The sequence below is a fragment of the Lytechinus variegatus genome, chromosome 2 (genome assembly GCF_018143015.1).
Source record: "Lytechinus variegatus isolate NC3 chromosome 2, Lvar_3.0, whole genome shotgun sequence".
NCBI classification, from domain to species: Eukaryota; Metazoa; Echinodermata; class Echinoidea; order Temnopleuroida; family Toxopneustidae; genus Lytechinus; species Lytechinus variegatus.
In genome coordinates, this window is record NC_054741.1 from 51,857,962 (window position 1) to 51,878,787 (window position 20,826).

The following is a 20,826-nucleotide window of genomic DNA, read 5'->3' on the forward strand; positions in this document are numbered from 1 at the left end:
AAAACCTTTGGTTGTTACGTTTACACTCTTTGGTGTTATGTTCAATCTTTAGGGTGTAATTTTAACACCTCAGGGTGTGGTCCTCTATTAACACCAATTGGTGTCAGTTTTAATACCACAGTTTTTACAGTGTAGAAATGTACCTGTTTTGGAACTTGGTACCGAAATTATTGCAATTATGAATGTATTGAGTAGTGAATGTGTGTTGTCATGTAAGTGGGTCTACATTGCAAGACTACACTGCTGACAATGCTGCATTATGGGTGATGGACCTGGCTAGATATGAGTAGTTTGGGACTTGAGGCGGGTATCTTTGGGCTGTTTGCTTGTATGCCCTTTAAATAGACTATGTTCTCAACATCTTTATTTTTTTCTCGTATAACTGCAGCTTCTTCTAATCTTCGTCTTGACTCCTACAAAAATCTTTCCTTCCGATATTGAGGACTTTTCAAGAGTATGAAAGCCCTAGCTATATGTCAACGAATAATTTTAGTTTTACTTTAATTCACGAGGTATACATGGTCATGATGGTGGATCGTTTTTATTTCAATGCCCCTAGTATTTTCTTTTTGAATAATATTTGCCCTTTTTTAAGAATCATTTTTATCAAATGAATTCATCTAAGGCAGATATTAACACACTCAAATAAATAATCAAAACTTATCACAAAATATAAGGACAGACTAAAAACACATATAACACTGATTCATATTTATATGGCTTTAGTGCAATCCTGAATGTTATATGAAGCAACCTTAGAAAGTGATCTGATTTGTGAGTTTCAACGATTTGTAAGAAGCATTTTGTAACTGTTTTTATTTTGCCATTCCTTACCCTTGTTGGTATGATTTAGCTGCATTTGTCATGTTTGTTTTGAAATCGTAAGAATGCATTTCCTACAGATTTGAAGGATATTTCTGTTGCGATCAAAGCTAAAGTAGGTCTGTAATGAGAGACAATGCTGTCAAGTTTAATAGCTTCAGAGTGCAAACATTAGCCAAGAGCGACGTCACTGACATGAATATTCATGACTGCAGGTTGGCGCCCCTGGTAATCGGTCGCAATATTACTCGGCGAGCAAGAGAAAGTATCGATAGCAAGAGATAGTCTGCACGAAATGAAGTTAGACGTGCCCGACTGACTGGTCACCACGACTTGCTAAATAAAGACATCGAGTCAGGAATGATGCTATCGCAGTATGAAAGCAACTGAACTCGGAGCATACAAGTCATGTATGCGGGGTAGATACTCATCAACCGGCGAATTACATTACGTCACAATGAGAATCAGCGATAATTAATATTTTCCGTATTATGAGGCATCGTCTTGAGACTAGCAAGAAACATCAAACTTTGGGTTTGAGGAAGTGTAGCTTTGCTTAGAGCAAAGATTTCTCGTTTCTTGTTCAACCGCCAGTTGACATCTTGGAAGAAGCATCAATGTAGTTCGAATAATATTTGTTGAAAAACAATCTGGGTTAGGTTAGAGGATGTCAAAGGTTTATGGCAACGTGATCTAAAGATACAAACAGAAGTGTTCACCCGATGGTTTCACCCCAAGAATATTTGTATAAAAAGAGGCTTCAGCAGCCTAAGTATCTTGTTTTTTTTCTGACTTTGGATACAAACTTATCTAAAAGGTTTGTGAAACCCATTTCTTCAGGTAGTCGCGGTATCCTATCCGCCGCTCTCCCCCACTCCGAGTCGTTTGTGTAATGAGGAAACTATTATGTTAAAGGACGCTAAAAATGTTTTTACTGTTTTGACAAATTTGCTAGAAGTGAGCGTGCTAAAATCAACAATTTTGAGATAATTGATTAATTTTGTGATTAATTTGGTTCGTACACGGTCGAATAGGCCATATACATACCAAAACAAATTCAATAAAGTTATGACACTCGAAAATAAAATTAAACAATTGTTACGAGAATTGATGTCTATGTCTCTCCCTTTCTGAACCTGCCTGGGACCATCTATTCCCCCCCTCTCTCTCTCACACACACACACACACATCCACACCCACCCTCACCGACAAGCATACATGCTATTATTACTACATATACCATTGTACTCAAGCACCTGTTTTTTTTTTCTCCATCATATACATGGTATGCCTAAGAATCCCGTCAAATGCCACCTTCAAAATTCAAAACTCGATTCTCAAATTTGAATTATTAATATTGGATGAAGTAAACTTGAATATAGATATTCTAGTTAATCTTTATTGTATATGTTGTAATCCTTGTGTACCTATATTTATGTTGTTTCGTTGGTGATGTCATTTGTTTTTTCAATTTGGTAAAACAGGGTCCATGACGATAACCACCAATTTGGTGATCTCTATGTACGTATCATAGATGTGCAGTTTCAACAAAGATGATTGGACCAAACTGGTCAAGATGTCTGAGGCATGTTTATGATTCAAGACCGCAAATACAGAGACACAATTATTCAGGCCTTTGACTTAATAAAGTGCAATACAACCCTAAATTAGATTTGAAAAATCAGGTTAACGACTTTTCTGATTTCAATACAAGAAAACTTCAGCAAAATAATACCGCCAGTGATACAATATCATCTTATTGACCGTCGCGACGGCCTTATCATCCACGTTGAATTTTGTTATCAATGATTCTGTTAACAAACCCAGAGTTACACGTGGCGCCGTTTCGGAATAAACCGCGTGATTATAACCTCTTGGTCAATTAGGGCGCTGATATGGGCAGCACTCAAGTTCGTGCGTCAGTGTTGATTGCTGCTATTATTATGACGTCATATTTCAGAAGATTGACCTCCGAATAAACAAAATATATTTTATTTATGAAATACAAGGAAGATATCAGAATATTATCGAAGAAAATACTTTGTTCTTTGACAAAGATTTAGTCATGTATAATCTTGCTTCTATAACGATAAAAAAATCATACGTCTTTGGACAGCCGGTTACGAACATTCTTGCTCTCGTTTACAATAGAATGTATAAGAAACCGCATGTGCACATATTATCACATATTAATTAACAAAGACGCGAAAATATTGCCATCAAAACTACCTTCTTTCTGAGAATGGGTATTGAATTTAGCGCATATCTCCAGTTTTATATAATCTCCTATTCCTTTCAATACTCATTACATAGTTGGGGTAATATTAACAATGGTAAATAGCAAACAATGTTGATTAGTGCATGGGTCCGTGAAAATTATATCCATCGTCTTTTATTTCAAATTATTTGCAGGTGCATCACACATGATAACCCAACGTGGGGGTATATTTTTCTCTTTCCTCTCCTCGAAGGGCTTTTTGAAACACATCCCCAACCAAAGCGAGACAATATCGTATCCTAGTCTTTTTATCATCAGTTGGATCGTGTGCGCTTGATGATTTTTTCCCCTCTCCTATCCCACCCAGCCCAAACGCTCCTCAACAATAGCCATCATTTTTTTGCGGATGGAAATTAATTTTAATCCGATTTTTCTTCTCGGTTTCAGTTTGGAGGGTAATAGAAGCCGCGGGCGGTAGACATTTATTTGCCTTTAGTCCCAGGTACCGGTGGCGATGAATGTCCCTTTCTTCTTCGCCGCCTGTCATCGGGGCAAGCCAGGACCGACAGGCTTTTCAGCCCGTCTAATCTGGCGTGGTATATTTTGTAATATTATTATTAATTTTGTGCCGCTGCCATTGAGCAAATAGACGCCCGACTTAGCACTGTATTCTACCCTTCTTATTCTACTGCTAATCACAATTGGAACACTTAATCAATCGCGAATGAATTCAATAAGAGCTCTGCAAATGCTGGGCTGTTAAGATGATGATTAATGTGTGCTCTTGTTGCTTTCTGGTCGAGGTCTAAATTTTCTAGTTCATTGACATCATCCGACACCTTCTAGGCTTGTTTGTTTCTTCTTTTCTCTTTCTCATCACATCATTGCTTGCTCGGACACGATGATTAGATGTAGCCGCACTTTATGATTGGTCGTTCAACCAACCTAAAATGGAGCGATCTAAACTTCAAAAGGAGGCGCCGCTTGCCAAATATCCACAATGGATCTTTTCAGAGATGTTTTGAATGGTAAAATCTTCACAAAGAGATGTTTTTCGACGCAAACATTTATATTGATGTTTCATGCGTTTTGTGCTAATCTTCTGTGGATTTTTGAGGCATAAATAATTACCCTGAATGGTATTAAGATACCACAGGCCCAGAGGGTCTAAAATGTTCACGATGTAATCCAGAAAATATCAGCATCAAATAAATGAGAGAAGTACATTTACCTTTTTATCAGATAAATCAAGACTTATTTTTCATATTTATGTATTTATTGTATAAAATCAATCTCAAATCAATCAAAATATTTACAAGTAATCCATAATTGGAAATGATAAATCAAGACTTATTTTTCATATCATGTGTTTCGGAAAATGATAACTTAATTGTCTCAGGTTTTAATATTATCTAGCCAACATCATAACACGTGACGAGAATAATCTATTTAACGGCCAATTATAACTTGGTCATGATTGTGAACATAGGGGCCTGACACCATTTGTTAATATTTACAAACGACTTAATACATAATTGTTGTATTTTCTGCACACATAATACAGGTAGCCACAATCACGATATATACTTTTTGTACAGATATGTTAAGCAAATTATTTAACCAAATGGCATCTTACTCCTTTACATATCGATAGGATAGGAATTGCAAGACATTTTAATTAAAATAGTACAAACATTCTACATATCGAATTGAGAGTAATGATTAAAATGTAAAGGCCTGCACAAATTGACTTCTAATTTCCAGAAACGTCTCCCCTCCATTTTTTAAATACAGTTTTGAAGTTTAGATATTTACACTGTCCTACTACTTGTTAAATGATCTTGAATGAGTCTGTTTATCATCTCAACTTAAGATTTCCCCATATCTTTTACCCCAAGTACCCGTCTCATTCAGTCGATATATTTTGGAAGACACCATGAAGGACAACAGACAACAGTGCTGGCTAATAAAAGGGAAATCAAATGTCGCTTTTGCCTCAGATCCGTCTCTACAAACGGACAGGACTATTTCAACTTCTCGATGATCAATATTCCCACAGAAAGGTTGTAGATTCACGTCGAAGACTCGAAGTGCTTTGAAACCAATAAAGGCCTTCGACTGCGGAGTAGAACGCTTAAAGAATTCTGGTAGAGTAAGTGCAAAGCGCTATTATAAGTAACTATAAATATTATATTACCACGCTATGTCAATCTGTATCGGATATTCATCAATGAATGGGGTCTTTGAGAATACAGAATCTGGGGGACTGTTTCATGAAGCGATTTCCAGTGGTTTTTCTGCTATCTGATCAAGGTGAATTTTGAAATGTAGTTGTTTGTCATGTTTCTACTTTGGAATTCAAAGGAAATAGCTCATAACATTTCCACTTAACACTTAAAAACTGACATCTGCTCTTGATAAAAGCAGCTGATCGTCCTGTTTCTGCTTTGGATTTAAAACAAAATAGCTAGAACATTTCTTTTTAAATATTGAAAAAAATGTATTACATTGATGATAATCATAAGTCTCAATGAATTAGTAAGTACTTGATCGGGTTAAGATTCTGATGTACGTATGTCTCATTGATGTTGGGTACATATTCATCCAGTAAATGTTGAAAAGAAGGCAACACTTTCAGCGAAACTCAAGTCCGTCCATCGGTTAAACTTATATTTCTTGAAACATCCCCCCCCCCCCAGTAGCGTATTCCGGTTTACTGTGGGTAACCATGCACGAAAAAGAACGAATCGGACCATGTATTCGTGGCGTGCAGAAGTATATCCATGCACAAAAATAAATAATGTGGGACCAAGTCAAGCGAGTAACAACACACACGTATGCTATCTGTTGCTCGTATGTATTGAAGATAAATCTGACAAGCAGAATGAAACAAAACCAGAAAAAAATGACTTACATATTTTCTTAAAATAATATGTGAAGGAATTTAACAAAATCGTTTCATAGAATGTAATGCAATGCAATATCATGAATCGTGAACGTCATTCAAGAACGGCGCCTACTATACTTCATAAGAGCAATCAGCGTTTTACAATTCATTTCCATATACTGAATTTAAAATTCAATATCAGAGTTAAAAACAAAAACATCAGAATACATACGGAATGTTAACATTTCATTTCCTACAGTCGTTTGTTGTTTTTTTTAACCGGTTTTGGATTCTGCTTTGCTCACGACATGTAAATTCCAAAACCATATCAGACTTTGGGTATATCAATATCTCACATATCATCACATCCTCTGTAAATGCTACATACGTGGGTGGATTTCTTTTTGAGAAAACCATCTTGAACATGATAAAAATACTCGCTCGTAACTCTGTTAAATATTTCGAACAGTTCAATAAAACTTCTCTTCCCTCACTGTCAGCCAAACAGACAGGATCATTTAATGTGATCCGTGTTAAGAGTGGTCGGATGCCATGTCGGTAACTCGACAACTCGACATCGTCTTCCATTTCATGTTCCCAGTCGAGGCAGTATGAGCAGTTTACAGTTGTACATGTCGAAGACCTGCAAAGTTCGAGTCGAGTGGGGTCCTTACAGAATATACCGTGGAGTGGAATTGCCGCTGTAATTCCAGATCCCATAAAGCCGCGGGTCATAAAAGCTGAAATGCCTCATCCCACTGCTGCCACCAAAACTGTATCGTGCATTTTAGAACATTCCGTAATTTCACATCTGATTCCGCATTTTCACGTTGACTCCACTTAGTCCATTCGAAAGGGGTTGTACTCTGCACTAATTTTAAGACAAGTCATTGACAATAGCAGTGGTAACATCCCCCGATGGAAACGCACGTTTCTCGGCTGTGTCGCGCCCTGAGGAGGTAACATCTCTCCTAATTCTGGATCTAAGTTTGGTATAGATGCTCAAACCAATGCGTGTTTACCTCCCGGAATTAGCCAGGCTACAGGCAGTGAATGTCTTATTTTCTAAGACGTTGGGGATATCTTCATGAGACCTATGAAGAGGATGGAAATGCCTACACCATCAATGAAATTTCTCTCCTAACTTGCCTTCATGTTCAAGGGTGTATAGGCCATTGTATTTTGTGTTTTACATACGTCATGTACATGTACATCCCCCAATAATATATATAACTGGGACATTTATATGTAGCTGTTTGTATACAAACAACGCATAACTTTTGGTCTGGCATCTGTTATTGCGCAAAACATATACAAACTTGTAAAGGAGAATAGGAATGAAATTCATACACTCCTCTTTATATTTTGATAAATGCAGTTCTAAGATGAGATACAAATGCTTTTAACGATAAGAATATCCATCAACAAAGAACATAGATGAAGTTTAGCTGATGAGAATTTAAATGATTAACCCTATCCAGGCCAGGGTATTTTGGGAGTTCCTATATGGCCAGGGGGGGAGCCTCCCACGCCCCCCCCCCCTAAGATCTCCGCCGTCGACCACGTCGACCACGGGTTGCCTGGGACATAATCTACAAAATTGTATAGTAATTTATTTCATGCGAATCGCTATTAAGTGATAATGCTAATTTATCAACATGTGTGTCTCCACGCAGAGACTAGCACATACAAAACTTACTGTTTCAATTTGGCAATTCAATTCACAAGGCATGAGTAGGCTGCACATTCAGAGTCTTAACTCTAGTCAAGGGTTTGCACAGCAGACTAGGTCAATGGTAAAGCAACCCTAAGGGGATAAACTGGTCGACAACACTATCATGACTATTATAATCATGAAAATTACACATGAAAATTTATTCACATCCTAAATATGCCCAGGGATTTTTTTTATCTGAGATTCCTCTCGCACATAGACCATCAACGAACGCTCTAAACTGAAGTACAATTACGACCTCTTTTAATATATGTACACACACACACACACACACACACATATATATATATATATATATATATATATATATATATATATATATATATATATATATATATATAACATATATATATGTATATTTATGAATATGGCATGTTTACAAAGCTGCGTTGATTGTGTACGACGCCTTTGACAAATTTTGTTATCATACATGTAATATCTACACCACGTAGACGATAGTCGGTCCCGTTACATAAGAAATACTTTTTCAGGAGCAGAATAGTAACTTTACCATTTAATGGCATCTTTCATGAAATCCCTTATTCTGATTGGATGTTGAGCAATGTTGCTATGGTAGTTACCATAAGATTGCAAACTAAAATATTAATAAGAAATACTTTTTGGAGGCAGAATAGTAATTTTGCCATTCCATGGTAACTTTCAAGGTATACATTTATTTGAGAGGATTTTGAACAATGTTGCAATGACAATTACCATTACCATTACCAACGGGGCTACGATAAAAAAAACGCACAAAAAACAAACAAAATGATCCTTAAGATTCGTGATTATATTGATAGTTAAAAGTAACACTGCTATGAATGATGCAATTAACAAAATGAACAACGAAATGTTATTCCCTTCTTTACATTTTCTTCTCAACTTAATGATGGTTTATAGAATAAAATAGGTGAAACGCTCAATATGACCGATTTGGTTATATCTTAGCAGGTGCATTATTACCACACGGCCACCGATACATGTATATCTCTAAGTGTTTTTTTTTCTGTAGGTAGTGGGGGCGGTCCATTCATCCAATACAAAATAGTTTTGGTAGATCAGGTAGTAAACCTTTTCTGCTTTCTATTTGGAGTGGTCAAAGAGGGGAAGTAATGTGCTACTCGTCTTCTCATCAAATATCATTGAAGCGAAATGCTACAGCGCCCCTTCATCTGCAAATCATGCAGAAAAGTCGTTCTGAATTCAAAGAGTTTACCCCCTACGGATCGGAAATGTGGTTTCAAACAGACAACCTAGGGGTAATGATCGCGGGTATGCACTACCATGACTAGACTACCATGGATACGATGGATGAACCTGACAATAGGCCATCAATCGGAAGTCCAGCGGTATCGTATTTCGGTGACCCAGGTTCGAATCTAGGTCATTGTACTATTTACTTTTGGTATGTAATCGATCTGTATCACCAGCCCCCTGGAAGGATCTACAGATGTTGGGCAACTGGTGTCAAACGTTATCATTCATGCTTTCTAGGCAGTCTGGTAAATATAACAATCCGTTTATCGAGATAAGCAATTTTAATTTCAACACCTTTGCAACATTAGCCCTCATTTTATCAAAATAGGCACAGCAAGTTTCCTACATTAAAACCTGCCAATACCTCTAACATCAAATTCGTGGTCACGAAAAAGGTGATTTAGCCCAGATTTGTTTTGTATATTCATGTTTCAGAATTTTGCTTGTAAAAGATTAATATTTCTAAAATGGTTTCGTTTCGATAATCATATTCATTACCTCCGAGTAATATTGTATTTGAGTTACTCAAGAATGTTACAGTTGCACCATTCTGTTGAAAGGCAAAAGAGAGAATCTTATCAATTCCATAAATTTATGAGTAAGCTTACCGATCTCCCCAAAGAGAAGCATGATTATACAAGGATACATTCACAATCTAATTCATTGAAGCTAATAGATTCCCTCTGAACACGCAAAAAATGAGAAAAATATATATATCTTTGCAAATTTTTCACGAGTGAATTTATGAAACGCTGATCAACTGTTGAAAATGTAAAGAATCATCTGCTTGGATATATCATAAATCTTAACATGATATCACGAGGTGTTTCTTCTTGCCTGAAAGTATCCCGACACAACAGCAGGGCATTCAACTCCATGGTTTGAAAAGGGCATTCACCATATTGTACAAAGGAATAATATTTTACGATAAGCACTTAAACTTCCTCTATCACCAGATTACTACCAACCGCAAATCCTTCTTTTCTCCAGGTCCCTATATTATTATGCGAACATGGTGCATGATGATTATGCTATTATGGTAATGACATTTCTCCAAGAGTTTAGATAAGCATTACAATTTTAAAACAGATAAAATGAATCACATTATATCTGAAACAAAACTGTATCACATACTTTTGCCATGGTTGTCACGGTTGTTGGTAAATTAATTACATGGTGTCGACTTCAAAGTATTTTTTCGTACCTTATGTTTTGAGGTAATTTATACCGCGCGTTGTAATTCTTTCATTCATCTGGAAGGATACTTGATAAAGCATCTTTCAACGAATGACTATTGGGTTATTGATCTCACAATTATCATCAATAGATAATATTTTGCGTATGAAATTTTACTCATACAGCCAAAAGTCATCTTTGGTACCTTGTGTTCAAAAGGGCACCTCATTCAAAGGGTATGACATCTAATCTCACGGGCATCTTGGATACCCTGACTCTTGAAGATCATCTTCATCTGAAGACAGGAAGAGGATAAAGGGTGACTGTCCTGTCCATAATGCACTTTTTTAAAGTCAACCCATCCTTCGGCCAATCTGAAGGGAGACCCGAATAACTCCAACATTTGTACAGCTCTGGCACTTATGAGTCATGGAATTAATCTTCCAGCTCTGTAACTTTTGAATATTGGTATGTATCCAAGTTCAGAAGAACTCTGCCATATCACCACCTTCATTACGTGCCATTTAGGAGGAAGTACGGCAGTGTGGCCACATGGCAATGATCGAACGCTACCAACTCGACTATGGTTTTCCCCCGACCAACTAATGTTGAATCAAATTCTGATTTTATTAGTCATGATGGGCCAATAATCGTTGGGGCGTAGATAGTGCCGATGGTGTAATGTCATTTTCTCCTCCGCTACTACTACTATACCTGAACGAAACCATTGAGCGAGCCATGCTTTTAAATTTGGCATTCTCGCGGGGATACATCTATCTCCAAAACGTATTGACGGACGACTTGAAAGCTGTTCACACATTCGGACGGGTGAAGAGTCAATACGAGAAAGAGTGGTTCTCGACCCTTATTATGCTAGAACAGTCATGCTGGTAAAACACGCAGCACCATACTAACGCACGTATGAGAAGGGGTTGGGAACTTTCCAAAAGCGTTTTCTTGACCGTATGCATATGGTGATGCCAGGTGTGTGTGAACCCAGCTCACGAAATCATTGTAGAGACGAGAACTTACTGATCGAATGTTGCCAATAAGCCAAAAGCCAACATGGCCAACATGACGCGTCCCTTGAACTTTGAAGAAAGATGTAGTCATGAATGAAAACCTCGACTAGAAGGTCATAACCGGTCAGAAGAGTACTGTTAGTACACAGACATTCTTCATGTTCATGATGAACCAAGAAGTAGAATAATAAAATAAGAAGAAATGTATATTAGGTAAAAAAAGAAGAGATTGGTGGAAAACAAGGGATACTAGAGATGGAGAAATACTAGTCTAAAATGAGAAGGGAAGAATATGAGAAAAAATAACGAACAAAAAGAAGATGAAAAAGGGGAAAAATGAGGGAAGAAGAGACAAGTGAAAAGGAAGAATGCAATAAAGACATAGAAGGATAAAGGAAGGCAAACTTCATACAAACATAATTAAGGAAATAAAGAAATGGGAATGAAACTTGTACATAATTCAATTCAATTCAACATTATATCATTCATTACGCATTCGTCAATTCAGATGTTATCATTTACTTTAAAATACTAAGAATGAGAAAGATATATCTATAATCAAAATTGGATGAAGACAAAATGAAATCCCACTTTCCAGAACGCTATGCAAGCATTTCAATCATCAGCACGCAATCAATATCTCTATACGGTAATCTCCCAATTTCGCGTCGTTATATGCCGACATTCCTTGACATCTCGATGCCATTTATTCATCTTTAATTCCTCGTTTCTATCCAGCGGAAAATTCATTTTCACAAACGGAAATTGTATCAGTGATAATTCTATTGTCATTATATGAATTCGAAACAACAAACCAAGGAACTAGTCAATGCCAGCCTCAATGCCGACTTTGCCGGCCTAGTCATTGGCCTCGTGATCCAGTGTACTAGGTCTATGGGAGAGAGTTTACTCTTGCGGCCTCGCGACTATAAGAAAGTCCCGGCTTTGACTACTACAATTCTGCAATCAACCAATTTACCTCCGAAAATGATATTGAAAAAAAAAATAGTGGGTTAACATCTACCTTAGATCGGCATAGGTATGGTGTTTAGACAAATACTGTCATTAATATTTCCATCTTTAGCTACTTTGGTAGAAATCTCCAGAATTCGGAGAACATACCAACAATGTCTCTATTGATTTACTATGAACTACGGTTTGGCGCAGCCATTTGCTATATTATAGACTGCGCAGAGAGAGAAAAAATAATAAACTGAGAATTTGCTTGCACCGATTGTCACCGATATCTGTTCATCTTATAGTAGGTTTTAGTTCCACGTTATTATGGTTATGAGAAATAGCAATTGGTATGCCCCCTCTATTGTCGCTCACTGGCCCTAACTCAATATATTGCCATCTTTTACTGTATAGGAAAAGATAAGCAGCGGAGAGATCAAGTTCAGATCAAATTAATCCTTGCGATACATCAAATTAGATGTTTAATCATTATTTATCATTTTCTTATAGAATTGAAAAAATACAATGGTGATCAAGGAGCATATAACTTTTTTGACCATCAAAAGCATAGACTTTTCCCTTTGAGGATCACATTTTTTTTCTCCCTTCCTCTCCTTCTATCTTTCTTTTCCTTTCTGTGTGTGTGTCTCTCTCTCCTCCATCATCATTCTCACTATTATATTCTTCATCTTCCAGTCAAAGAATCTGGAAAGCATCTCTGATTACGATGGCAACATGGTTTCCTTGACCACAAACCACATGAAGTGATCAGAAGTCGAGGGAGAGGAACATCCTACTCATGGCCTGCCTCTGGCACTTTATTGACAAGTTGGTCACCACTGACGAGGATATTAATAAACTTTTCTTTCTCTGCCCCTCTCTTTCTATCTCTATCCTTCTCTCTCGCTCTCACAAATATTATGTTCAAACTATGGACCTAAAAGTAGGTCCATAGTTCAAACACACACTACTTACTATCTCTCTCCCCTTCTCTCTCTCTTTTCACTGTCTAACTCTCTCTTTCTGTTGCCTCTCTGCTTCTGTTTCCTCAGTCACTCCCCTTTCTGTCCCCTGTCTTCTTTTACCCTGATTATTAATTACTCTTTATTTTCTTTTTTCTTTTTTACATTTCTCCCCTTGTATCATTTTCTCTACCTCCCGCATCTCTTACCTCCACTTTTTTTTATTCTCCCCCTTCTTCTTATTTTCCTCTTCCTCTTCCTCCTCCTCCTCCTCCTTCTTCTTCTTCTTCTTCTGCTTCTTCGCTCTTCATTATCATGATCATGATCATGATCATCATCATCTTCTTCATCTTCATCTTTTTCTTCTTCTCCTTCATCATCATCTCCTTGATCATCATCATCATCATCATCTTCTTCTTCTTCTTCTTGAATAAATGAATCAATTTTTATTTATTATCCAATGCAATGATAACACCAATTTACGAGTTTACAAACAATCAGTTATGGATACAAAGAAAAGCAAGGATAATAGGAACCAGAAAATATCATTCATGAATGCTTGTCAAGTCTGGCCCCTTCTATATATAGTCCAGATATTTCTTCTTCTTCTTCTTCTTTAACTTCTACTTCTTCTCCTCCTCCTCTCTCATTTTCTGCTTCATCCTCCTCCTTCTTTCACTTCTTCTTCTCCTTCTTCTACTCCTCTTCCTCTCTCTCTCTTGTTCTCCGCCCCCTTTCTCTCTCCATTTTTCTATCACCACCCCTCTCTCTTAGAGTCTCTTTCTACCACATCCAATCAATAAGATCATAATTTTGCACACCATTTTCAATATCCGTCTTGCCTTTGGGTCAGAGGATGGTTGTATTGATGACTTCTTCAAGATCATTGCTGTTACTGGGGTTACTCGGCGATTCTTCATCACTTTCTACGTCTTCAACCCCAAGGAGGTGAACAGTCTAAACACTTGAGTCATTGCTTCAAGATAGGGACAGTCCTGCATTTATATTTGCTCAGTAAGATATTGTGAACTATATTAATCATGGTGGAAATGAAACACATGCATTTCTCGTTTAATCTTTATTGATTCCATCACCCCATACCGTGATAACAGTTTCGTTCTAATATGAATTCAACTTTTGATTAGTTTGCTCTAATCAAATACCAAGCACAATTACATAATTTTCAGGTAATCATAACATTTCAAAAGCAGCAGTATATTTTAAATCTACTTATAATATTTATATCTTAATACACAGAGTAGACTTCATTGAGCAAAACGCCGAAAATTTCATCAAATGGATAACAAATAATAAATTTATTGAAGTTTAAAGTATTTTGTGAAAGCAGTCGTTATGAATATTCATTAGGCGAGCTGATGATGTCACATCTCCACTTTCCGTTTTCTTATGTTATTACACAAAATCATAATTTTTCATTATTTCATACTTGTGTGAATAATATGTCTCCCTTATAATGAAATAAGTTGCAGCAATAAATATCTAATGCACTAAGTCAGTTGTCAATCCAATTTTTCTAGTTCTTGGAGGAAAAAATTTGAATGAACCTTATTTCATATAATAAAATACAAAAGAACAAGTGGAGACGTGACATCATCAGCCCACCTCATGAATGTTCATGACGACTGTTTTTACAAAATATTACTAAACTTTAAAATTCAATAACTTTGCTATTTGTTGTGCGATTTGACGAAATTTTCGGTTCTTTGCTCAGTGAGTTATATTCTATTTATTAAGCTATAAATACTTTCAGCCTGGACCACCCCTTTAATAATATGTAACTTTCGTATTCATGAAAGCAAGTGAATATGCAGTACATAATTATGCAATATTACAAAAGGAAATCTCTATTTTTTATTAATGAAGTTGAAACTAAAAAGATTTGCTATTGTCACATTCAAATGAAAAAAACCCCAAGAGTTTTGATAAATGTAGTAGTAGCATATTTTACTGAGAATTAGTTGAAAAGACTTGCTATCAACAAGTCTAACTATTCTCTAGGAAATTGCAAAAGAGACAGAATAGGAAATTCCCAAACCTTGGTGCATTAATGTAATAAAAAAGACATGTGTAGTTTTCAACATGAAATCATGCCTAATCACGTTTACACCCTTATCTTCATCGGATCATAAAGTTCGATCTCTTCAGGCTAAAAGATATAGACTTTCACTCATGTTTTATCATTCTTTAACGTCTCAAGTGTGGAAAAATGATGTACATTATATTCTTTTAACTCTGAAAATGGAAATTTACATCAATATCAGCAAGCCAAATACTTAAAAAGTCTCCATTTCATAACTGGCGACCCTCCAAAACAGATCCGGCTTTACGCGCTACTTTACATTGAGTACATGTATGATAGAAAGAACGGTTCAGACCAGCTAAAGCCGCGCTGTGCCCTGACCCCGAGGGCATTGAGGGAAGAGCGAGGAAAAAAGGACAGAAAACACCATGTAATTAAATAGTGGATAGTGAGTATTAAAGCCGAACCTGTCTGTCATGATATTAATGTTCCGAGGAAACTGTGAATTTATCAAACAATGTGTTCAGACGAATGCGAGAATAGTAAAGAACTGTGAAGAAAAAATGTGTGAACTTTCGAGTCGTATGCTGTGGCTGATTGATGCCAGCGATAACAGGTAACAGACTTAAATCTCACAGCACGAGATAATCATTTCATGATAAAAAAAAACTTGATTAGGGTTCGAAATATACATATTTCCTAATTTTTCGCTCAGAATTAACTGAAAAATGTTACAGAAAAGAGAGCGAACAAACAAAAAAGGAGCTGAGTTTTTTCTTCAATATTTGCAATTTTGATAGTGCCATTTCAATTATTTCACAAAGTTCAAATGTACGCTTTTTGTATTTTTTGTGAATAATGTACAGAAGATTGGCTACGCTCCGAAAATACAACAGTAGAAGTCTATAATTATTAGATACCACACTCCATGAAAGAAGATTATTGACTGGTAGAGTGTGTACGTCATATGCACTACGAAAGATTAATCCTTATTACGAAGATGATAAATTTGAGTGTGAACATTTGTCCTCTGTGTAGTTTGGAATTACCCCCTTCTTAGTATGGGCGGCACGTACGCACTGCAGCGTGTGCCGTGCAATCCGATATAGTTCTTGAAAAAAGGGAGAAAGCTATATGAAGAATGGAAGACATAGAACGTGCATACATTGGAGAATGGCATACAAAGATCCAGAGAGAGCAAGAGAAAAATGTAGATAAAGAAATAGGGGGTAAAGAAAAAAGGAAGGAGGAAAGACAGAAAGAAAGAAAAATAGAGAGAGATATAAAGAAAGAAAGAAAGAGAGGAAGGGAGGGATTGAGAGGGGAAGGAATTCGTAAATTGAGGGAAGTATAAGTAAATTGAATGTAAAAATTGACTTAGAAATTACTTAAGAAACAAGAATTCCAATCAATATCAAAAATTTCGAGAAACTTATTCGAAAGAAACAGAAAATGAGAAAGACGAACAATCAACTGCATGGTCCGGGAAGAGTGAGGAGAGATGTGGAGATTGGGTTAGAGGGTGCATAACAAAAATTAACTTCATGTACGTCAGAAGAAAAGAGGGGGACTACTGTAGAATTGCTAGATTTGATGATCCGTATTATTTTGTATTCGTATCAGACATGTCAGAGGCTCTAGTTGGACCGTGATCATATCATACGTCTACCACGCAACGACTGAAACAACACCGTCAAAATCAAATCACGGCTCCGAGATTGAGTTATGATGGCGTTGATGAGGTCCGCAGAGTACCCGTCCATGGCGATGATGAGTGCTCCAGCATGCTCATAATCAAAATGATGGAGATTCGAGTTTCATAATAGCGTGGCTGATTACAGTGCATTTGGATTATGCGCGCCTACATTCGATTTGAAAGTTTTTAAGGGCTGTGTTTGACACGATCTCATTGTATATAGATATTTCTCTGTTTCATTCTAACATGTCAACAAGTCAACCTAGGATGAAAGCTGAATTACATTTTGAAAAATTCTGAGAAAAAGAAAACCTTATGTTTTGATGAACCCAAATATGTTTACAAGTCACAGGTAAATTTCTTCCCTCACAAAGTGGATACTGCAAATAGCCAAAATATTGGTTGGTATAAACATCTGACCTGACGAGGCATTTGTTTTCCCTCAAAAAGTAATTTTGTTCTAAAACCACTGATTATTTTGTGATAAGTATGATCACTATTTTCAAAAAGTATAAATACAAAATTGTATTGATATTCATCCTTCTTCCTCATATATTATTCATTTCTCTTACATTAAAGGCATTTATCAGTGGGTTAGAACTTAGAACCCTGTCTTTTAGTTGGCAACCATTGTAATCGGACATTAAAAAAGCTGTCCCAGATAAGGCTTTACTAGAGAGGAACTATTTCAAGTGCAAGATTTTAAACCCCCATACCATTTTAATACCCCTGATCAGCAATATGGGCGGGGGGGATGATCCGACCCGCTTCCCGTAACCGTGCTTACCTCGCTATCGTCATCGTATCTTCTCAAGGGCGTCTGGTATCCTTTCGATCTGTAGATCACCCTCTGTCCAAAGTCCGTGTGGATATCTCCTAAGTAGAGTGACTCCGACCTTCGGACAATGCCCGTGTTCTCCACTCGTCTCTGGTATACCTCCTGGCGTATCATCTGGAGTTCGTTCATGGTGAATCCCAAACCTGGCGTACAGTCTATCTGGATGACGTCTCGTGAGTTATCAAGAACGACGTACTTCCTGAAGACAGTAGACAGTATAAATGCCATGAAAGAGGAACACATCTGGTGGAACGGTATGGGCCTACATCGAGAATATATTTCTTCTTCACCAGAATATAAAAAATACTTGATTAAAAAAAAAGCTTAAGCGACGGTGTTTCTCCAAACTATGAATTCACGTACTGGTACGTCGAGCCTACTTGTTTCAAAACCGGCCATTTCACTGTTTGAGCATTGATCAAAACTAAATCCTGCCAGATTTGCCTGACTCTAGCCTTTTACTTGAGGACAGTCTGGATATGAATGGGTTTCTCAGAAATATTAGTGAGAAAGGATTTTTAATGATTTTATACACATAAATCACTTGAAATAATTTTATTTTCATCTTCAATGAAATTGGTTTTGTTATAGTGAATCAATCGACTGATCATGGACGAGAAGTAAGGATAACATCGTATTTTGATATTGAGGTATAGGCCTTTTAAGCTTTTAAAAGTGCTTGTAAAAGTGCTTATTAAAGGTGAGTTCTTCACTAATAAACATTCCCAATGGCAATGATGTTAAATTTTGACGATACCTGAATATAGCAAGCGGTTGGTTCGGTTCCACCATTCCCGGACAGCTACCATTTAATTGACGAGCCAGCATCATGGCGAATCTGTCCTGGAACACTGTCAATGTCACCTTCTCCAACTCGTACATGGCTTCGTTTGCCCCGTCAAGAGTAAAAGTCAGTCCACCGACGGTGAGCTGGCCCCGGATCCGATAGGAATAGGCCGGTGACTGGCACTGGTGGTCCGAGTAGTAGAACTGGTAGAAGGTGAAACTGTGGTCTGAATGAAACTTGTACCGGCGGGTGAGGTAGGAAGGTCCTGGTCTCGTTTCGCAGCTGTGATTGGAAAGAGAAAATTATAAACCAGATGAAATTACTATACAATTTTCTCCCATTTTGGTTTGATTATTACGTTAAACATTGCTACAGCTGTCATAAGGTATGGTCACTTGCATCAGGATTAATACCAAGCTTCAAATTAACTCCGTTAGATATCTATTTCTATACATCGCGAACCACACATTAACAAAAGTATAATCAAGTAGGCTGACAATAGCATACATTTGTACAAGCATGACACCACCTACACACAAACACGCACGCATCCACATAACTTTTCTTTGGAAAGAAATTTAAAAAAAGCCATGCTCATTTGGATAGATTTATAAGAGCTGAGTTTGTGGTCGTAATTATTTCTAAATTAATATCGATATCATAGTGTAAGTGGGGAGTGAATATGTGCGTGTGGAGGGGAGGGGAGGGGAGAACGTTATTTAGCTCTTCAACCAACATTGTTTGCATTGTCATTTCAATCACCAACAAAGACCAGCCCCCCCCCCCTGTATGCCACCCCTCTTCTCTAGCTCCCTATTAATTTCAAACTCTTTCTACCCGCTCTGTCTGCACCGTAAAAACTGTGGTGTTAAAACTGACACCCATTGGAGTTAATAGAGGACCACACCCTCAGGTGTTAAAATAACACCCTAGAGATTGAACATAACACCAAAGAGTGTAAATGTAACAACCATAGGTGTTGTAATACCACCTATAGGTGTAAAACTAACACCACCAATTTAACACCGGTGTAAGATAACTGGTGTGGTCCTCTATGTACACCGGACACACCACAATTTTGCTGTGTGGGAAAACTGATAACCACTAAACGGGGGCATCTTTTATTTGCTACAATTTGGTTTTTTAATCGTCTCTGGAAATCCTTTCACTGTGCTAGACAAAGAACAAATATGTCGGCTAATGTCAGGGAAAATCGTTCATATTGGCGCGAAAAACTTAAGTCACACGGTTGATTAGGGCGATCGTTCATCCCAGTGACGAGGCAAGTTCATTATCCTCATTCCAACTGTCATGATTTTATGGTCTTTCCATTCAGACACTTTGTTGTTTTGAATATTTTTTTTTCTTATTGAACACGCTGATGATCAAACAGATTACAAATCTGAATTTAACGTTAGGTCCCATGTTATTTCAAACAAAAATGTTCCATAGGTTTGTTGGTCTATCAATATCAATAATATTTTATGAAAAAAACAAAAATAACCTATCACAGTGCGATCTTCGAGACTACTTCAACTAGTCATTTTGACAGACGCAGTATCGATTGGTCGAGATAAATAATATAGATAACAATGTTAGATTTGAAGCAGAAAATCCACTCTGTAAAAATGTGAAAAAAGAAGCAAGAAGTAAATAAAAAAGGATTTGAGGAGGTCTTTTTCAGACAAAATTGTAGATGTCCTCAGGAAGGCTTTTCCACAATGTATTACCTGCATGAAAAAGGTATCTTCCCCCTCTCTCAAGATTTCTGAGATTTACTAACTAGAAATTTTTTGCACCTCGACGCAGAACGCTTTCAAGAACATAGAAAATATATTTTCAAATGCCCTTCATGACTAAGATCACTAAGAAGTCAACAGTGTCAAAAAATTGGTAAATCAAGACACCAGTTAGGTACATCCTTGACTCTGCATGGACAAACGACATACATATATAGGCTTATTCGCATTTTTCGTCAGTTCCGAAACTCAGGACGAAATTGCTGTTCCGTTTCTCAAATTTTAGACAAAGTCCTCCTAGCTGTTCATTGTCATTTGACAGGCATTTTCAATATATTTTCTGTGCTCTTGAATTTGTTCTGGGTCGCAGTGCGGAAATTCCCTTATGGTTTTCAAGGGAACAAGATGCTGATGAGCGTAGAGGCCTGGTTGATCTGGAGTAATTGATAAAAAGTAGATTGTGCAATCTAATTAAGATATCAACTCATCGCTCGCTTAGCACAGCTTCCAAATGTCAGGGAACAACTGACCAGCAAACGTCACTGGTGTAAATGGAGTCTGAACAGTGACCAAGGGGGGGGGGCAGCTCTCGGTTTTCTCTAGCTTTTTTTAAATTGCCTATCGTATGACGCTAAATACACTTAAAATGTATAAAATTTATCATTTTACATTTATTTACATGACTTTAA

At 37.1% G+C, this 20,826-nt stretch overlaps 1 protein-coding gene across 1 annotated transcript in view; it reads right to left on the reverse strand.

Moving 5' to 3' along the window:
- The window catches only part of LOC121406853 (protein APCDD1-like), a 38,361-nt gene that overhangs the window by 8,853 nt on the left and 8,682 nt on the right, over positions 1–20,826 (reverse strand). The window contains exons 2-3 of the mRNA XM_041597725.1: positions 18,369–18,680; positions 17,561–17,810 (exon numbers count right to left, since the gene is read on the reverse strand). Of these exons, the coding sequence (XP_041453659.1) occupies positions 17,561–17,810; positions 18,369–18,680 (562 nt within the window). The remainder of the gene's footprint in view (positions 1–17,560; positions 17,811–18,368; positions 18,681–20,826) is intronic.